Source organism: Salminus brasiliensis, chromosome 21 (genome assembly GCF_030463535.1).
Source record: "Salminus brasiliensis chromosome 21, fSalBra1.hap2, whole genome shotgun sequence".
NCBI classification, from domain to species: Eukaryota; Metazoa; Chordata; class Actinopteri; order Characiformes; family Bryconidae; genus Salminus; species Salminus brasiliensis.
In genome coordinates this window covers 24,012,508-24,032,261 of record NC_132898.1, presented here as the reverse complement: position 1 = coordinate 24,032,261, position 19,754 = coordinate 24,012,508, and the positions used below count along the sequence as shown (strand labels likewise).

Below are 19,754 nucleotides of genomic sequence, written 5' to 3'. Positions count from 1 at the left end.
AAAAAAGAAAAAAGTCTTTTAATACAGTTGATTGAATTTAAGCACACTCCATAATGCTGTACTTGAAGACTGCTGGGAGTGGCCACCCTTCCCAGGAGTTTACTAGAGAGCTTTATCAGGAACCACAGCTTCATGTCCACCTCTGGTTGTAGAACCTCATTATTTCTGATGGCTAGTTTTAGCTGAGGTAGCACCAATTCAGGCCAAAGAGTTGTGCACAGTGATTGTTTTCCAGTGTAAATTATGTAGCTCAGAGCAGAGCTGATTGTCAGAAAGTGCAGATAAAGCAGCATTCACAGTAAACCACAATGCGACATCCTCCCATCCCTCCCCCCCCAGGACGACACTCTGGCACATGTCCATGCAGACCTGACTTGCATTCAGTCTGCTCCACAAAGAGAGGAATCTGAGCGAGAATTCACTACAGCCAGTTGTGGTGAGTCCTCAAGTCTCAAAATTGTATTATACTGTTGTTGATGACTTCACTTATCAGCCAAAACATTAAAACCACCCCCAGATGAAGTGAAAACCATTAATGATCTGGTTCCAGTGGTATCTGTCAATCAGTGGCTATATTAGACAGCAAGTGAACAGTCAGTTGTTGAACTTACCTACCTAATGTGCGCCAAGGAAGGACAACCGGGGAACCGGCGACAGGGTCACGGGCGCCCGAGACTCAAGACTAATACTCATGGAGGTCCCATCTCACAACTTACAGGACTTGAAGGATCTGCGGCTAATGTTAGTAATGATGCCAGATACCACAGGGCACCTTCAGAGGTCTTGTGGAGTCCATGTTTCTATGAGTCAGAGCTGTTTTGGCAGCACAAGAGGGAGGGCCTACTCAGTATTGAGCATGTTATGGCTGATCAGTGTTTTCCACAAACCGATAAATAAAAAGATTCAGTGTGTTAATACCAGAAGTACAATTCTGTATAATGTAACCCAATGATATTCCCTCAATCTCTTGTCCAGCCCTTGTCGACAGAGCTCAGCAGATTGTCCCTGAGAACGCTGCACTGCCTCTGCAGCCTGTTGGAACGCAGACAACAGCTGCTGCAGCTGAAAGTGGCACCGTACCCAGCAACACTCAGCAGATCCTGGACACGGCTTCTGTGTACCTTCCTCCTGCACCTGACCACAGCCAGGAGGTACATCATTACAGCAGAGTACCACACTGAGTGTGTGATGGGTCAGCATGGCAGTAAATTTGTACCACACTAATATCATCACTTTTTCAACATCAAGTCGTCTGTACACTGCAACAACAGTTTCTTATGCTTGTTCTAAAGTATTTTATGTACTAAAAGTGTCTTACAAATAAGTTTGCTTGGTATTTCTTGGCAAAATGAAAAAAAGTAATTTCAGTTGATACAATCACTTTAAACTAATAACAGTATAAATGAGTTATAAATGAGTTAATTAATCTTATAAAATTGCTTTAATAATCTCAAAATGATCTTACCAGATAAGCTGTGCTGCAATCACCTTTAATTAGTTCAGCAAACCTTAAATGCTGTGAACTTCAAAGTTGTCACTCAAATCGCTGTGTTTATGCTCTAGGAGCCCATGCCCATGCCACTTCCCAGCTACACATGTGACAGGTAGGTTGAATCTCTAAACCCACTGTTGTATGAATATGAAAATAATCTATATTCTTTTCAATTTTAGCATTTTGTACCACATCACAAGTCTTGAATGCCATGCCTGATTATATACAAAAATAGTGCAAAATAGTAAGATAAAATATACAAAACATTAATAAATAATTTGATTTGTGCAATCAGATGTTAGAGCCAGAACTATCAGCTTTTATAGATTTAGAGATTTAATTCTAAGATTATTTATTTTATTTATAGAGGATTTATTATGTATTTAGTTAATTGTAATCAATTAATCTCATATTGTCTGACAAATCAAGAAGCTTGAAACTAGCCAAATTTTTATTTTTTGGATTATTTACATTGGTCCATCTAGGAAGCTAAGGAATTGTAAAGCAGTATAATTGCAGCTGTTTATAATGTAGAAAATAAATATGCCTATATCTTTCTTGAGTGCGCTGTTCAAACCTCTCCTAATGTTTTTTTTCACTGGTGTTCAGTTTAAATTCAGATGTAGCCTCAGGCAAAGAAATGAGCGATAGCTATGATGGAACCACCAGCGGAGGGAAAGGTGATGGGAAGCCCAGGAAACACCACCGCAAATCCGCCCGCACTCGTTCACGACAGGAGAAAACCAACAAACCCAAACTCAGCATGCTCAACGTGAGAGCTGCAGTCTCGTCATCCAGTTGTTTAGGGTTTACTGGGTTTTGTTGCTCCCCAATAAACTGCTTTCCTTCTCCCCTGTGTGTTTGTCCCTTTGTATCTTCTCTCCTCTGTTGTCAGGTTTCGGATACAGGTGACAAAATGGTGGAATGCCAGCTGGAAACCCATAACCACAAGATGGTGACCTTCAAGTTTGATCTGGATGGCGATGCCCCTGAGGAAATAGCCACATACATGGTGAGGAGAGCTTCAGAGTCTAGCTTTGGTTCTGATTTTGGTACCACAGACAATATAGCACTGTACTGTTAGACACTGAGTGTCTACCTGTAAAACTCTATATAACTTTTGAATATACCCAAATAATCATAAAGTCAGTGGTTAAAACATGGTGTTGGATAGAATAACACAGGTTCGGGTGCTGAGCTCCAGATACTGTGTGGGTTGTTCAGTTCCACCAGCAGCTCACCAGTGGATTGTTTATTTGTATTTATTCATGTTTATGGCCCAGATAAATCCTCGTTGCATTCTGCAGGTGGAGAACGGCTTCATTCTGCCCATAGAGAAGGAGATCTTCATCGATCAACTGAAGGACATTGTGGACAAAGCTGAGGACATGCTGAATGAGGAGGTAGAGGGGGAGAGACCTTCTGCCCCAAGAGAGACTCCACTACAGGGCCACTCTCCTAGTGGGATGGGGGATGAGGTGAGGGAAATTAAATTTGATAAATAATCTAAGTTATACTTAGAATACTGCCAAGTTAGACATAAAGATCAGGGGTTCTATAATGATTGTACCAAGATATTAGCAGCAGCAAACAACAGTGTCCTTCCATGTTTGTCTGGTGTGTTCTAGGGGGTGAGAGGACAGAGAGATGGAGCTCCTCAGCCGGTGTATCAGCAGAACGGTAAAACCTCATACCTCTCACTGAAGTCTATACAGTTTTCATATTTCCCCCCTTAATCTTGAATACACTTAAAGCATCCAGTGAAGTGACACTCACAGGGCTATTTTTTAGTTCTGACTGTTTACTGGTCAGTGTGGTGTGTGGTTTTACAGAATCCTGTCTGTACAGAATAAACTCTGGTTATTTTTTTCCCTACAGTGCTTCATACTGGCAAGAGGTGGTTCATTATCTGCCCTGTGGATGAGCCTCCTGTAGCCATTCAGCAAGTGTCCTCAGAGGGAGCTACAGCTACACATATGCCCCCTACTAGCGTACTGACTGATGGCACTGCTCCTGGACAGCCTGCTGAAAGTGCTTCAGCACAACCACTAGAAGGCAGCACTGCATCTGCTTCTGTTTCCATAGGTAGATCAGTAGCTCCTCATGTGTGCAAAAGAACTTGAAGTGCACCATAAGTCACAATTATCAGTTTATTTGACTTACAATACCACTATTAATAACCATAAGTATTATCTAATGGTGTCCCGTGAATGAATTGTATTATTTTAGTAATTTACTATGTATATTCTCCTTATTATCATTCAGATTCAGAAGGCTATGCCACAGCACCCCCCTCTGGCGACAGTGATGCTCATGGATTTTGCAGTCCGCTGTCTCTCACCACCACAGACCCTTTATCCCTGGCTCCACTCTCTCCAGTGCCCCCTGTTCCCCTCGCCGCCGCTCTATCAGCGCAGCCAGCCTCCCACATGGAGGATGCCCCTAGCTTATCTGCAGCCCAGCTCCGAGCACAGCCCATCATGGCTCAGCGCAGCTCTCTGACCGTGGACGAGCCTCCGAGTGCAAAACTCGGGTCACTCTCACCGATCCACGCCGCTCAGCAGGTGGCAGAGATCGCCTGTGCCGCATCGGTAGCAGAAAGTGTGCCCTGCTGCCCCCTCGTCATGCCGCTAGCACTGGACGTTAGCGCGGGCATTCAGCAGGCCTCTCCGCTGACCCCTCCTCTACCGCAGGACGTTCCATCAGCCCGGGAGCAACTCCAGTCCATTTCTGAGCGTGGCCAGCACCCTGTCGTGCTGCAGCAGCCTTTCTCTGCTGTGGGGGGAGCCAAAGCACCCTCACTGCCCCAGAGCCCTGCCCCTGCACAGCAGCCTCTTGGCCCCAGTGAATCCGATGGCGAAGGCCGTGGGCGGGTGGGATTTGTGGACAGCACCATAAAGACGCTGGACGAGAAGCTGAGGAACCTGCTGTATCAGGAGTACGCGCCCATGTACCCATCAGGGAGTGCGGCCGAGACTCCAGGCTCCGGGACAGAGTATATCCAGTCACCACCCGGGCCGGAGAGCGCCACAGGGGGGTCGGGGACCAGCACCCCGAGCCTTATTGGAGAGGGGCTGGTCAGAGCAGGGGAACAGCTGGTAAGGTTGCTAAGTGATTCAGGGTTTCTGCGGATCATCATTTGAGTTGGGTTGGGCTGCAGCTCATAATCATATTTGTGACCTATGGTATTTTTATAATCTGTTAAAATATGTGATCATGTCTGACATGTTTAGACATCAGTAAGCTGCTGTTAAATGTGCATACTCTACATTTTAGCACATCCAACATAAACATCAGTAACAGAATTCTGCTCTCTGTGAGGTTTTCTTCATTGGTATTGTTCCTTTGTCACAGCCACAGATTCCAGAGAGAGTGGACAGTCTGAGTGCCCTCAGTGACTCCGCTGTTGCTGGTATGACACTTCAGTTTTTGCTCATCCTGGTCTACCTTGCAGTCACTGCAAACACTTAAGAGGAGCATAAAGTTCTGAATAACTGGACATGCACTCTATATAGACTATATACGTTACGCTGGTTATGGATAATAATTAGAAATGATTCTCTCTGCAGTCACGGTGTCAAAGAAACATGCGATGCCCCATTCTACCTCCTGCTCTGGCTCCAGAAGTCGCTTCAAGGTACCCCTGATGCCTACACTCCTACAAGCTCAAAGCTCAAAAGTCTAGTTATCTGATATACCCGAACAGTAACTGCTAAGTATGTGGTCTGCCTTTAACTGTACTCTGAGCGTGTGCACATCTGAGTAAGTACAGTAGTTGTAGCCTGAAAAACGCTCACTCTGCTGCTTTCCCATTCAGATGATTCCCGGACCTCCTGACATTCTGTGCGGACAGCAGAGGAAGCAGCGGAGCTTGAGCAGCACAGCCTCTCCAGCACACCCTGGTGGCTGCTTTGTGGAACGCAATCTTTACACAGAGCCCAGCTTTCCTGTCAGCACCATCGGACGTTTCTCAGTGGTCAGCACAGAGGACGAGGTCACACGTAGGAAATACAGCAGCAGATATTCTGCGCCGCCAGATTTCTATCTGGATGCTCCACCCTCCATGACCAAGCGGGGCTCCCTCCCGCGAGCGCACACCTCCGTCCCAGTTGACGTCCACGCGGCCCGCTTTATGTCCTCCGACTCTGGGGCGGAGAGCAGCCCGGCCAAAATGCCTCCCCCCACCCCCTCTCGGCTGGGCCGCTCCGAGAGGAGAGGAAGTGACTTCATGAAGAGGGCGGTGGCCTTTCTGAGGCGCTCAGGCCGCAGCAGCAGTGTGCAGAGCTCGGACTCTCCCAGCAGGCAGGGTGGTGTGTACGGCTCGTACGTCAGCAGTGACAACGACTCTGAGATGGAGGACTCAGACATAAAGAAAGAGCTGCAGAGACTGAGGGAGAAGTGAGTATATAGGGGAATGACACTCACTGTCAGTTGAAATACTTTAAGCTGGACCCCAAAATGTATGCTGAGAAGGTAGAGAGTGCACTGAAAAAGGTGATGGGGATGGATGGAAATGGATGGGTCTGGGCATTGATGAGTATGGGTATAGATGGGTATGGGTTTGGGTATAGATAGTTATAGGTATGGATGGGTCTGGGCATTGATGAGTATGGGTATAGATGGGTATGGATTTGGGTATAGATAGTTATAGGTATGGATGGGTATGGGCATTGATAAGTATGGGTATAGATGGGTATGGGTTTGGCTATAGATAGTTATAGGTATGGATGGGTATGGGCATTGATAAGTATGGGTATAGATGGGTATGGATTTGGGTATAGAAAGTTATAGGTATGGATAGATATGGGTAGAGCTGGAAAATATATCAGTTCAGCAGCACCATCATCATCGCAGTGTGCACATGCACAATATTCACTACAAGATGTGCAATGTCACATGAGTATGGCTGGATTTGGTTGTGAATGGGGATGGGTATAGATGGGTATAGGAATGAATGGATAGGTATGGATGGGTATGGATAAGAATAAGTATGATATAAATGGGTTTGGATGAGTACGGGTGAGGATGGGTATAGGTATGAATGGGTTTGGATGGGTAAGGGTGGGCATGGTTGAGAATACATATGATATAAATGGGTTTGGATGAGTACGGGTGAGGATGGGTATAGGTATGAATGGGTTTGGATGGGTAAGGGTGGGCATGGTTGAGAATACATATGATATAAATGGGTTTGGATGGGTATGAATGGGTATGTTTGAGGATGGATATAGGTAAGGAAGGATGGGTTTCAGAAAAGGATGTGTATGAGTGGGTATGGATAAGAATATGTATAATATGAATGAGAATGTAGTTAGGATAGGTATGGTATGAATGTATTTGGATGGGTGTGGGTATAAATGAGTATGAGTGAGGATGGGTGTAGTTATGAATGGATAGGTATGAGTATAGGATGGGTATGAGTGGGTATGGATGAGGATATGTTTGATATGAATGGGTTTGGATGGGTATGGGTATAAATGGGTATAGATGAGGATAGGTATAGGCATGGATGGATGGGTATGGATGAGGATAGGTATGGTATGAAAGGGTTTGAATGGGTATGGGTGAAGATAGGTATAGTATGAAAGGGTTTGAATGGGTATGGGTGAGGATAGGTATGGTATGATCGTCGTATGATGATGAGTATGGTCGAACAGACAGCCATGGAGCTGTCTCCATGGGGCTGGGTACTATGGGAGACTGTGCACTTTGTTTATATAATGTCTTCAAATCCCACTATAATATCTTCACTGTTCCTCTTGTAGACATATGAAGGAAATTTCAGAGCTGCAGGCTCACCAGCGTGGAGAGATCGAGCTGCTCTATCTGCGGCTTGGTAAAGCACCCCCTACTGGATTTGGCCTCACCTCCACAGTGCCCCCAGCTGGACGCAGGCGCAGGGCCAGCAAGCACAAGCTCAGGGCTGGCAAACTGCTCAGCCCTCTGGTCCAGCAGCTTAGAAGCGTCAAGAAAACAAGCGAAAGCAGCAAATCCAGTGATGCTGCCAAATACAGTGAGTCACTTCCTTTTGAAAGCTGGAAAATATGTTAAACAAAACCATGTCAATATCGCCCTTCACTAAATTGCACAATCTTCTCCACTCACTGAACTGCTTTCAAACCACTCTGGGAAGTGCACACAGCTTTGGTTTTGAGATGAGTAGGTCAAGACAGTGTAAAATAGAGCTGCAAACTTCTCCAAGAACATGGCAAGTTATTTGATACAGCGACAATAAGGACAGGCTGAACATGCTCTAGCTATTCTTGTGGTTGAACAGTTCCTTTATTTTGTTGGTGTAATTGATGTTTTTGTAACCAAGTGTAGCTCAGGTAGCTTCATTGGCTCTAGCTGCTTTGCTTGAACCTTTAGACAGACTACAGTTTGGTTTACTTTCACTGTTCTTACTAAAACCAGACCTCATGATCGAGGACGCCCTGGCTATACTTCACGGACACCTGGAAGGGTCCCTGGACCCCACTTTGACAACCATGATACCATTGTAGAACATTTACCAAGTGCAATATCTGAAACTAAAGCTGTGTTTCATAGTGTCCTTGTTTAGCGTTCCAGACACAAGCTAATACATACTATATGGACAAAAGTATTGGGACACCTGCTCATGTATTGTTTCTTCAGAAATCAAGGCTTTTAAAAACACATTTATCCTGCTTTTGTTGGCATTTGCAGCATTGCTGTGAGGGTTTGATTCAGCGACAAGAGCATTAATAAGGTTTAGGATGTTGGATGACTCAGCAAGCCACCTCATCCCCAACTCTCCAACTCATTCCAGAGAACACAGTTCCACTGCTCCACAGCTTATTTGAGGGAGCTCTATGCCCCTCTAGCCCAGCCTTGCATCAGTCATGGTGCCAACAGGTTCATGTTAATCTGCTTCAGAGAGTCCTATTCTATTGGCAGAGTTCAGAGAGACAAGCTGTGTATGTGTGTGTTCACTTTTACAAGAAAAGAAGCTGAACATACTTTATTCCATTCTGTATTCTGGAGCATTATTGGTATCACTGGTATCTGCTGGACTGAATTTTAATGGTGAGGGACCTCTTTTCCTCCATCAGGTGAGCCTGCTCTGAGTTTGAACGGTTCTCCAGCACGAGCGTCTGTGGTGTCAGACAGCCGCTCTCGCTCAGGGACCGGCCCTCTGCCCAGCTCCATGTCCGAACCGGTCCAGACCCAGCAGCCCTGCTCCCTCAAGGGCTCGCTGTCTTCCGATAACATTTACGCTGGACTGCAAGGAGAGGGACCTGGAGCTTACAGCCGGCCAGGACAGGGTGAGTTTACAGCACAGAGATCACCATGAAAGCATGAAGGGCAGGATCAGATTATGTACTGTCAGGAAATTTGATCATTATTAATTTTCTGCTGTACCTGTTAGTATAATTAACTCACAAACATTGAATCAAGTTCAGCTCATAGAAAAATATGTCCTCTTCTACTTACAAACATTAGCATGTGGATTAAAAGTTTACAGTCTGCACATTCCACAAGATTTCTCCACTCGGACAGCTCTCCACTTTAGAACGTCAAGCTAAAAAAAAATTCTGGAGAAAAAATATATTTATATATACATATATATATATATATATACAGATATATTTAGGATCTGTATGAACTTTTATTATTATAAACCTAATCTATTGATTATTATTTGGTTCTTTGATTGTAATTAGTGAACGCTATTGACTGTTATTCAGTTCTTTAATACTGATCAGTATATTTTACAGTTTTTACGAATGTGCCGTCAATCAATGACTCTGGGAGGAGCCATAAAAGGAAGAGGTAGATATGAATGTGCCTTGCTATAACTATAAAAATATTTTCAGCAAGAAGCTGACTTTAGCCTTGCATGCTAACTTGACAATGCTAATGGGCTAACATTGGGTTGGCTGCAGCTAACACCAACTGATCGTTCTGGCTAACAGGTTAAATTTAGGCTAGCACATGCTAACTTTAGATAAAACAGTTTCATTCAGATTAATGCAGGTTAACTATAGCTGAGAGGTTACATGCAGGCCAACAAAAGATAACTCTAGTTAAAAGGTTTATTTCAGGCTAAGACAGGCTAGCTAACAGATTTAATTCAGGCTTACTTTGGCTAATAGTGTAATAATAAAACTATATGCAGTAACTGCTCGGGGGTCCTTCAGGAGTTCAATCAGTATGAGATGCAAGATTGGGCTTCACAACCATTATCATTTAAAGGGAACATTACAGAGCACTCTATAGCGTCTACTACTCTTCCTGTAGTGTATTACAGTCTGTCAGAATGAGTGTGTGGATTATATGAGCATTATAGAGCACCCCCTACTCTTCCTGTAGTGTATTACAGTCTGTCAGAATGAGTGTGTGGATTATATGAGCATTATAGAGCACCCCCCTACTCTTCCTGTAGTGTGTTACAGTCTGTCAGAATGAGTGTGTGGATTATATGAGCATTATAGAGCACCCCCTACTCTTCCTGTAGTGTATTACAGTCTGTCAGAATGAGCATGTAGATCATATTAACATTATAGAGCATCCCCTACTCTTCCTGTAGTGTATTACAGTCTGTCAGAATGAGTGTGTGGATCATATGAGCATTATAGAGCGCCCCCTACTCTTCCTGTAGTGTATTACAGTCTGTCAGAATGAGCGTGTAGATCATTTGAGCATTATAGAGCACCCCCTACTCTTCCTGTAGTGTATTACAGTCTGTCTGAATGAGTGTATGGATCATATGAGCATTATAGAGCACCCCCTACTCTTCCTGTAGTGTATTACAGTCTGTCTGAATGAGTGTGTGGATCATATGAGCATTATAGAGCGCCCCCTACTCTTCCTGTAGTGTATTACAGTCTGTCAGAATGAGTGTGTGAATCATATGAGCATTATAGAGCACCCCCTACTCTTCCTGTAGTGTATTACAGTCTGTCAGAATGAGTGTGTGAATCATATGAGCATTATAGAGCACCCCCTACTCTTCCTGTAGTGTATTACAGTCTGTGAGAATGAGTGTGTAGATCATTTGAGCATTATAGAGCACCCCCTACTCTTCCTGTAGTGTATTACAGTCTGTCTGAATGAGTGTGTGGATCATATGAGCATTATAGAGCGCCCCCTACTCTTCCTGTAGTGTATTACAGTCTGTCAGAATGAGTATGTGGATCATATGAGCATTATAGAGCGCCCCCTACTCTTCCTGTAGTGTATTACAGTCTGTCAGAATGAGCGTGTGGATCATATGAGCATTATAGAGCGCCCCCTACTCTTCCTGTAGTGTATTACAGTCTGTCAGAATGAGCGTGTGAATCATATGAGCATTATAGAGCACCCCCTACTCTTCCTGTAGTGTATTACAGTCTGTCAGAATGAGTGTGTGAATCATATGAGCATTATAGAGCACCCCCTACTCTTCCTGTAGTGTATTACAGTCTGTCAGAATGAGTGTGTGAATCATATGAGCATTATAGAGCACCCCCGACTCTTCCTGTAGTGTATTACAGTCTGTCAGAATGAGCGTGTGGACCATACGAAGAATAAAGAGCATTATTCACCAATTTTTTCATGACAACAATGGGGGGGGGGGCATCTGGTGCTACAGCGGATCTGTTGATATAGTTTACAACCACGGTGATCATAAACACACAGTGAAAAGTATAATATGCTCAGTTTGAGGGGGTCACAGTAATTGGAGGAAGAGGAGAATTTCACTGTGTTCTCTTCTTCTTTGTTGGATATGGTGCCCCACAGCACAGCTCTGCTCTAAATAGCTCTAAATAACCTTAAATAGCCTGTAGGAATGTTGGGTTAGCATGTCTGTCAGAATGACCATGTGGATCAAATGAAGATTACAGAGCATAACCTCAGACTTTTTACCTCTTCAGGTCACATTTAATTAATAGCTTAGCATCTTTGTTGCTTTATCATCTCAGCCCTGCTGTACTGAACACTCCATCAGTCACCACCTGCTAATCAGACTGTGCTGTGGTTCTGAGTAATCCATAGAGGTGGTTCTGCAGTAACAACTTTGACACTAGTCTTTCCTGTCCCCCCAAACCCCCATTCCTTCTCTGCTCTGTTCTACAGGTTGGCCTCCCTATCCCCCAGCGGCAGAGAGGGTCACCTATAAGTCCAGTAAACCACGCGCTAGATTCCTCAGTGGGCCACTTTCTCTCTCCATCTGTTTGTATCTCTCTCCTCTCCCCCACCCAAAACACTCAGCAGTCTTTCTGCTCGTTTCTTCCTTAAATGTATCACTCTCTATCTCTCTTTCTTTCTCTCTCTCTCTCTCTCTCTCTCTCTCTCTCTCGCTTTGTCTCTCTCTCTCTCTCTCTCTAAATATATATATATATATATCGGCCTCCTCGTCAGTACAGTTTCTAAAATCTGCTGCTCTTTAAAGGAACACTTCACCATTTTCAGCTCAAAATACACAACTGAAGCCAGTAAATAACTGCTAGATTTGATCTATTGCCAGTGTTACCTGACGATATGATACGTATCACGGTACAGGGGTTATGATTCAATATATTGTAATATATCGAGATACTATAAGCAAGATGATGTATTGCAATATTTTTCAATGCAATTTTAGTCATAGTATAAACTTAGCATAAAAACACCACCACCCCACCATCTGCATAAAATCTGAGTAAAAATAAAGTTTACTTTTTATTTATGCAACCAGAAAAGTGGGAGTGCAATACTGCTATCTTGCGGTCAGGGTTTCAAAACAACACATAGTGAACCACTGTCTGCCTCCTATCTTTACATATAAGCCATTAATTAAAAATCAACCCTGTGTTTTGGAGAATCAGTTCAGTATTGCAAAACATAATATTGCAATACTTTGATATATCAAGCATTTCCTAACACTCCTAGTGGTATCTGAGTGTCATCTACAGCTGCAGATGGGCTTAGGGTTGACAAATGCTGGACTGTTCTTTTAAGGATTTAATGTATGTTCTTTCTTCTATCTTCTTTCCACACCAAGACCAAAGAATTATGGGACTGTATTAGATAAAACTGCAAGTATGCCCGTCTGTTGGCTTTAATCTTTGGGGGTCTTCCACTTCTTCTGTATTTATCACTAATTTCCACTTTAGGGAAAATGAGAGTGTCTACATTTATAAACACTATATATAAACAGGAATATAAAGGTACACAGTTCCCAGTGACAGTGCGGTGCTTAATGGGCAGTAGTAGTCTTCCAGAGTTAAAGGGTCCATATTATAGAAAACTGAAACACCGATAGACACCTGCCTAATACTGAGCAGGTCCCCCTGGTACCGCCACAACAGATCTGAACATTTAAGGCATAGACTCCACAAGACCTCTCTCTATATATATATATTATATACGTATACAATGACAGCCTGTCTAGTAATGAGTAGGTCCCCCTTAGCAGATTTGTCCATTCCAGGCAAGGACTCCACAGGACCTCTGAAGGTGTCCTGTGATATCTGGATACCATCAGATGTTAGCAGCAGATCCTTTTAGTCCTGTAAGTTTTGATGTGCGACCTCCATGAGCATCAGTTAGCCTTGTGCGCATATGACGCTGTTGGAGGTTCACTTTCTTATACCACTTTTGGTAGGTACTGACACTGCATACTGGGAACATCCCATTAGAGCTGTCTGACGTTTTTGGGAGATATTCTCATAATTTGACCCTTGTCAAGTGTCTCAGATGAGGATTGGGCTAAGAATCCTCTGGAACGCTGCAAGTAGTTAGTAGTAGTGTCTAGCTGTGCATCACGTTTGTAGGAGGTCATAACAGTAAAAGTTCTACGAAGTACTCAAGTCTCCTGAAGGTGTTGGATAACTCTGTGACTGCTGTCGTCATTAAAAGTGGGATGAGATATGTGTTGACATATTTAAATTGGTCTTATTTGATTGGTTTACTGTAAACAGATTTGTTCATGAATGAATAATTCCGATTGTAGCAGTAGCTGAAACAAGCAGTAGTGGATTGTAGCAGTATCTGGGACGTTTGGAGGCACACTCATGTCACCATGAGGAATCTGGGAGGCTTTACTGAAGAAAGTTGGTAAATGACACATAATTCTGTGGTCTTGATGATAAGTCCTCTTCTACCATTGTTTCCATTTGTGTGAAACAGGTTTCGTGGCTGTGTTGTGTTTGTTATTCCCCTACTCTCATAAACCAAAACAGAGACACCATCTGGTCAACATACTCTCTAAATTAATACTCGCATTCAAACCGAAACCAAAACGAAACCCTTACCCGGCTCATATAAACACACCACACACTCTTCAGACATTCTTCAGAAAGCTCAGTCGACATCGTTTTTCATGTGGACCTGTTTCACTTCTGCAGAACATCCTTCACCTAAATCTCTCACCACTACCACTGCTTATTGTTATATAAATATACTATACAGCATTTCCTTAACTACATATCTCTGTGGATGTGATTGGTGTTTGGTTGCTCTTTAACCCTAATGCTCTTTTTTGTACTGTAGGGTCAACACTGAAGAGGCTCTGCCTGGGAAAAGAGCGTGGCAGCAGTAACTATCATTTTACTTCACTAATGACAGATTGTAGCTCCAACCTCAGTGTATATCACAATACCTACATTTAGAGTGTTATTAGTATTAATACTAATGAAAGACTGTAGCTTCACCTCAGTGTATATCACAATACCTACATTTAGAGTGTTATTAATATCCACCCTAATGAGTGACTGTAGCTCTGCCTCAGTGTATATCACAATACCTACATTTAGAGTGTTATTAGTATTAATACTAATGAAAGACTGTAGCTTCACCTCAGTGTATATCACAATACCTACATTTAGAGTGTTATTAATATCCACCCTAATGAGTGACTGTAGCTCTGCCTCAGTGTATATCACAATACCTACATTTAGAGTGTTATTAATATTCACCCTAATGAGAGACTGTAGCTCCAACCTCAGTGTATATCACAATACCTACATTTAGAGTGTTATTAATATTCACCCTAATGAGAGACTGTAGCTCCACCTCAGTGTATATCACAGTACCTACATTTAGAGTGTTATTAATATTCACCCTAATGAGAGACTGTAGCTCCACCTCAGTGTATATCACAGTACCTACATTTAGAGTGTTATTAATATCCACCCTAATGAGTGACTGTAGCTCTGCCTCAGTGTATATCACAATACCTACATTTAGAGTGTTATTAATATTCACCCTAATGAGTGACTGTAGCTCTGCCTCAGTGTATATCACAATACCTACATTTAGAGTGTTATTAATATTCACCCTAATGAGAGACTGTAGCTCCACCTCAGTGTATATCACAATATCTACATTTAGAGTGTTATTAATAATTACCCTAATGAGAGACTGTAGCTCCAACTTCAGTGTATATCACAATACCTACATTTAGAGTGTTATTAATAATTACCCTAATGAGAGACTGTAGCTCCACCTCAGTGTATATCACAATACCTACATTTAGAGTGTTATTAATATTTACCCTAATAAGAGACTGTAGCTCCACCTTAGTGTATATCACAATACCTACATTTAGAGTGTTATTAATATTCACTCTAATGAGAGACTGTAGCTCCACCTCAGTGTATATTACAATACCTACATTTAGAGTGTTATTAATATTCACCCTAATGAGAGACTGTAGCTCCAACCTCAGTGTATATCACAATACCTACATTTAGAGTGTTATTAATATTCACCCTAATGAGAGACTGTAGCTCCACCTCAGTGTATATCACAATACCTACATTTAGAGTGTTATTAATATCCACCCTAATGAGAGACTGTAGCTCCACCTCAGTGTATATCACAATACCTACATTTAGACTGTTATTAGTATTAATACTAATGAGAGACTGTAGCTCCAGCGAATAATTCCCTACAATGCTGTTGGTTTCAGCAGCTAGTGTTAGCACTGCTAGCACTGTATTAAACTCACTCATCAGCGAACCTTGGAGTACACATACTGTTGGTTGGTCCTGAAAGTGACTCACTGTGATTTTAGTCAGATCTCTCTGATTTTCCAGGATCTGGAGTTCCTCCAGGAGCATCTAATCAGCCACAGATGCCCCCAGGTTCAACCCCCCCTCCCCACCAGCCAGCGGTGGGCCTGGCTCAGGCACAGACCAACAACAGCAATAACAAGACAGACCTGTTTCCTGTGGAGCTGCAACGACTGGTGGGCACTTGGGTTCAGGAGGCACGGAGCCCCACACACGCTCTCCCCCTCAGTCAGAGACCCCAGCAGCCCACGAGAGCCAGGACCAGGAGTACTGGAGGGGTGAGGAAAGACAACCAAAAGTAATAAAGCAATTGAAGGAAAACCAATAAACACTGGCATTACTGATGCAGAAGGAAAATGCTGTTGTTAATAAATAAAGGCAGATCTTGAAGTATAGAGAGGAGTTTACAGGATCGATTACAGGATTTTGAGTATTAGTTATGTTAGCATTTATATTTAAGCAAAAGAAATGTATTGTTAAGTAACTTGGTTAACAGATGCCACTCTTACCAAGTCTTTTTTTAAATTTCTTCACATAATGTTATTAAATGTTTACCCTTGGTTTGGCTCTATAGTTCATTCGCTAAAGTAGCCTATGTTAGCTAGCTCGGCTACCAATCCACCGAGTATCAGACAGCCTAGAGCAGCTACTGTTGACCAACTGTTGACCAAGTGAAGAGCTACCAACTCAAGTGTGGACAAAAAAAAAATAGAGTAACATAATACAGACAAATCCATTTGAATTTTGTGCCATGGTTTTAGGATGACTTACTAGGGGAAAAGCAAATTTAGAAGTTTGCTATATTTTACCATCACAAGTTCGAATTGTTTTATATTACAAATTTCTACCCAAAATACCCTAAAATGAGTCATGTTCACAAGAATGATCCCCTTTACATAAACCTCAGCTGCTATAGACCCTCTGAAAACACTGTTTAAGACTGTTCAAGCAACGTTTTTATAGCCTATATAGTCGGGTTTATCTTGCTGACATGCTTCAAGTCTTTTTCCTTTGCTTCTAAACATATCACCGCTGTCTGACAAGAATCTTGTATCTCCATTTTCACATTTAGACAAAGTGTGAATCTGGTAGTTGTTCTTTACATTAAAAGTTAAGAAAGTTTGTTCAAATTTCAAAGCAAAGTTGGAAATACTAAAAACTTACGAACATCCGAACATCACCAAAATCTCATCACCATCTGTCACCTTGGTTTTATGTAGATGCCTCCCGGCTCAGCGGCAGTGACGGCTTCCAGGCTTCCTCTCTCATGGCCCAGAGTTGATTCCCACACCTCCTCTCTGACTGCTGATCACCTACTGGGCTTTCAGGATGGATTCTCCATGCAAGGCAGCCCTTTTGGTGAGGTCCTGCAGACCCCCATCTACATCACCCGCTGGCCTGCTCTGACTGCACCTCTGGGTCGGGGTGTGCTAGCTTTCTCCACAGTGTCTCCCCCCTGGACGGCACCATCATCTCCTCCAGAACCCCCTCATTCCCAGAACAGGACTTTGTAGCACCTAGACGGGCTTTCAGAAGCTAGTTTTTAGCTGAATTTCGCTACAGTATCCTCCACAGCAGTGGTTCCAAGCTTGGGGTCTTCATACTCTGCACATCTTTGGGTGTTTTCCCTCTTCTAGCACCCCTGGCTTTCTTTATAACTACAGGTTCCTCCTAGGGTTCTAAACTCAGCCACTACCCCTGACAATTAACAGACAGTTTGCACCAAACAGGACAGGGTTAGGGTTAGGGTTAGGTCAGGTTATGGTAAGGGTTAAGTTTAGAGTTAAGGGTTCAGGGTCAGAGTTTAGGGTTAGGTAATAGTAAGGGGTATGGTTTAGGGTTGGGTTAGCGTGTAGGGTTTGGTTAGGTTACTGTTAGACGTTGGGATTAGGGTTGGAGTGTAGGGTTAAGTTATGGTAAGGGGTATGGTTTAGAGTTACCTTTAGAGTTAGGGTTAGAGGTTAGAGTTAGGGTTGGGTGGGGTTAACCCTACCAGGACCAGAACCTTGCTATAAACATTGCACTTATTGATGGCTAAAACAAAAGCATGACTAATTATCTAAATATGTAATTAAATCGTCACATTACTTAAGTTAAGAATTAATAAGGGTTTGAAAGCCTGAGTCAGTTGTGTTAGAGTAGTGAAAACATGAGCATATGTGGAGCATGGGGTCCCTAAGCACCTGGGATTGGGAATTACCAGAGTTAGCATCTTCAGTCTACTAGAAAGGCATGTATTTTATAGCTGATGTATACAGTATGTGTGTAAATATCTGATCATCCCAGTGCATACTGGATAATTCATGTACATGTAGCATATGTATATTTTAAGGTGCACTGTGCCACCTATGAATATGTCCATAATCCATGTACAGTGTATTTATTTCATTAGTTTAAGCTTGCTTGTGTGCATAGACTTCCCAATCTTACCAATATGAACTGGACCCTTAATGGTGATCTGACGTGCCTGTACATAGCCACTGTACATAAGTGTGTATATAAGTTAAGCATACTGATATGTAGCTCAGCCCTTAATTAAAACTCAAATAGACCTGGAGTATATGTACATAATGTTCATTTAGAGTTTAAAGAAGATTATTTCATGTGTAATTAAGACAAAGAGAGGTTTGTCTAGCCACCAGTCATGTCAGCACCATCACTGTGAAGCCTCAAGACTGTCCTGCGGTCACCACAGCTTCGTACCACTCATTCTGGACTAAGACCCCTAAACTGGACCCACTAGAAATGCCACATCTTTATACCCAACCCTGAGAAATTTGAAATGACTGGTGAAATTCAGGTGGAGAACCTGCAAAGAGTGCCTTGAACAGCAGTTTTGGAGACTCTGGGTGAACAGCAATAGCGTTTCAGCAAGAAAAGTGATATTTGATACTTCAGTAATTTGTACGCAATAGGAGTTGGGATACTGTTTCAAATGGGTGGAGATTAGCTGACTGTACGATATTGTGGGAAAATTGTGGTGGACCCAAAAGTGTTTTGGTTATCTAACACATTTTTAGATTTCAGCATTATTACATGGTTGATATGTTAACAAAGGTATTTAGAGTTGGAGTTTGGAGTCAGAATTGTTCACAGTGGAAGTGAATGGGAACAGATATCCGAATCCTCTAAAGCTCTCTAAAGTTAATAGACCAAATAGTTATGAAAACAATGCACAGGTGGGTGTTGTAAGACAAAATAGCCCCCAGTGAAATCAATTCCCTTATTTGTACAGGTTTGCTGCTATTTTACCATTATCAGCATTCCACCTAAAACCTAGAAGACTCATATAGGTTCACTTGTGGGTTTGAATGGTCCAAAAAATATTTGCGTTGTACTGTAGTCATGGTAACACCTGGTTCCATTCACTACCACTGTAAAGAAATCCAGGTTTCTCTAAAACAAACCAAATTTTACACCAAACCCCTACTCTGTTTACATCTCAAACACTGAATAATATGGAAATTTTGAACATTTAGTAGAATTCCAGCATGATGATGAGCAATCTTGCACCATCAGCCAGATGATCATGATTATGTAAAACTGAGAAGTCCTGTGTGTATGCAAACACATAAACACTGTGATGTTTGCTATGCGTCTGTGTTTTCCAGCCCTGGACCTGGACATCATTGCCCAGCTCCCTCCAGCCACTGAAGGCTTTGGGAATTGCAGTAGGTTTTCCAGGGCCAGGATTGGGAAGTTCAGGTTTAAGGGGGTTGTTATTATGATGACAGTCAAAATTCATAGCAGACAATGTTTAAAGAGTTCAAGACACTGAAATTTCTGAACATTATGACCTTCTCACGCTGCTTTCAACAACACTTAATTTTAGGCTTTGTACATAATAGGCTGTGTGTGTGTGTGTGTGTGTGTGTGTGTGTGTTTTCTATATACAGAAAGCTTTACGGACATGTGTGCATTTGAAGAAGTTTGGTCTTTCACATCCTCCCCGCATCTTTATCCAGTAGAAATCATTTAGATCAGGGTTGTGCAAGACAATGCCTTATTCCACAGACCATGACACAGACATAGCTTATACGAATGTGCTATTATTCAGTCCTACCATACATAAGGACTCTTCTGAGGAGTGAAAATGTGTAGAAGTATACAGTGTACAGCTGCAGGGCTATTTCAACCACTTCTTCCAGCGTAGAGGGCGCTTTCAGTCCACCTTTCTGCTCTTGTGTCTTTAGCTATGCAGATGTTTCCCTGCTTTTATATGCTTGCACTAAGATCTCACGATGCTTCTTCTGCCTGCTGCT

General features: G+C 42.7%; 1 protein-coding gene across 9 annotated transcripts in view; it reads left to right on the top strand.

The window, feature by feature from the left end:
* The window catches only part of wnk2 (WNK lysine deficient protein kinase 2), a 52,971-nt gene extending 34,922 nt beyond the window's left edge, over window positions 1-18,049 (top strand). For 5 of the 9 annotated variants that reach the window (XM_072665550.1, XM_072665551.1, XM_072665554.1 and 2 more), the window contains 18 exons: window positions 340-436; window positions 976-1,151; window positions 1,564-1,604; window positions 2,102-2,264; window positions 2,388-2,504; window positions 2,800-2,970; window positions 3,121-3,172; window positions 3,371-3,577; window positions 3,758-4,590; window positions 4,847-4,904; window positions 5,062-5,129; window positions 5,310-5,890; window positions 7,258-7,505; window positions 8,566-8,778; window positions 11,573-11,668; window positions 13,970-14,014; window positions 15,499-15,770; window positions 16,713-18,049. In XM_072665550.1, the coding sequence (XP_072521651.1) occupies window positions 340-436; window positions 976-1,151; window positions 1,564-1,604; window positions 2,102-2,264; window positions 2,388-2,504; window positions 2,800-2,970; window positions 3,121-3,172; window positions 3,371-3,577; window positions 3,758-4,590; window positions 4,847-4,904; window positions 5,062-5,129; window positions 5,310-5,890; window positions 7,258-7,505; window positions 8,566-8,778; window positions 11,573-11,668; window positions 13,970-14,014; window positions 15,499-15,770; window positions 16,713-17,006 (3,732 nt within the window). In that variant the 3' untranslated portion in view covers window positions 17,007-18,049. Of the gene's footprint in view, window positions 1-339; window positions 437-975; window positions 1,152-1,563; window positions 1,605-2,101; window positions 2,265-2,387; window positions 2,505-2,799; window positions 2,971-3,120; window positions 3,173-3,370; window positions 3,578-3,757; window positions 4,591-4,846; window positions 4,905-5,061; window positions 5,130-5,309; window positions 5,891-7,257; window positions 7,506-8,565; window positions 8,779-11,572; window positions 11,669-13,969; window positions 14,015-15,498; window positions 15,791-16,712 lie in introns of all 9 variants that reach the window. The other 4 variants (XM_072665555.1, XM_072665553.1, XM_072665552.1 and 1 more) reach the window with 4 other exon arrangements.
* The last annotated feature ends 1,705 nt before the right edge of the window (window positions 18,050-19,754 follow it).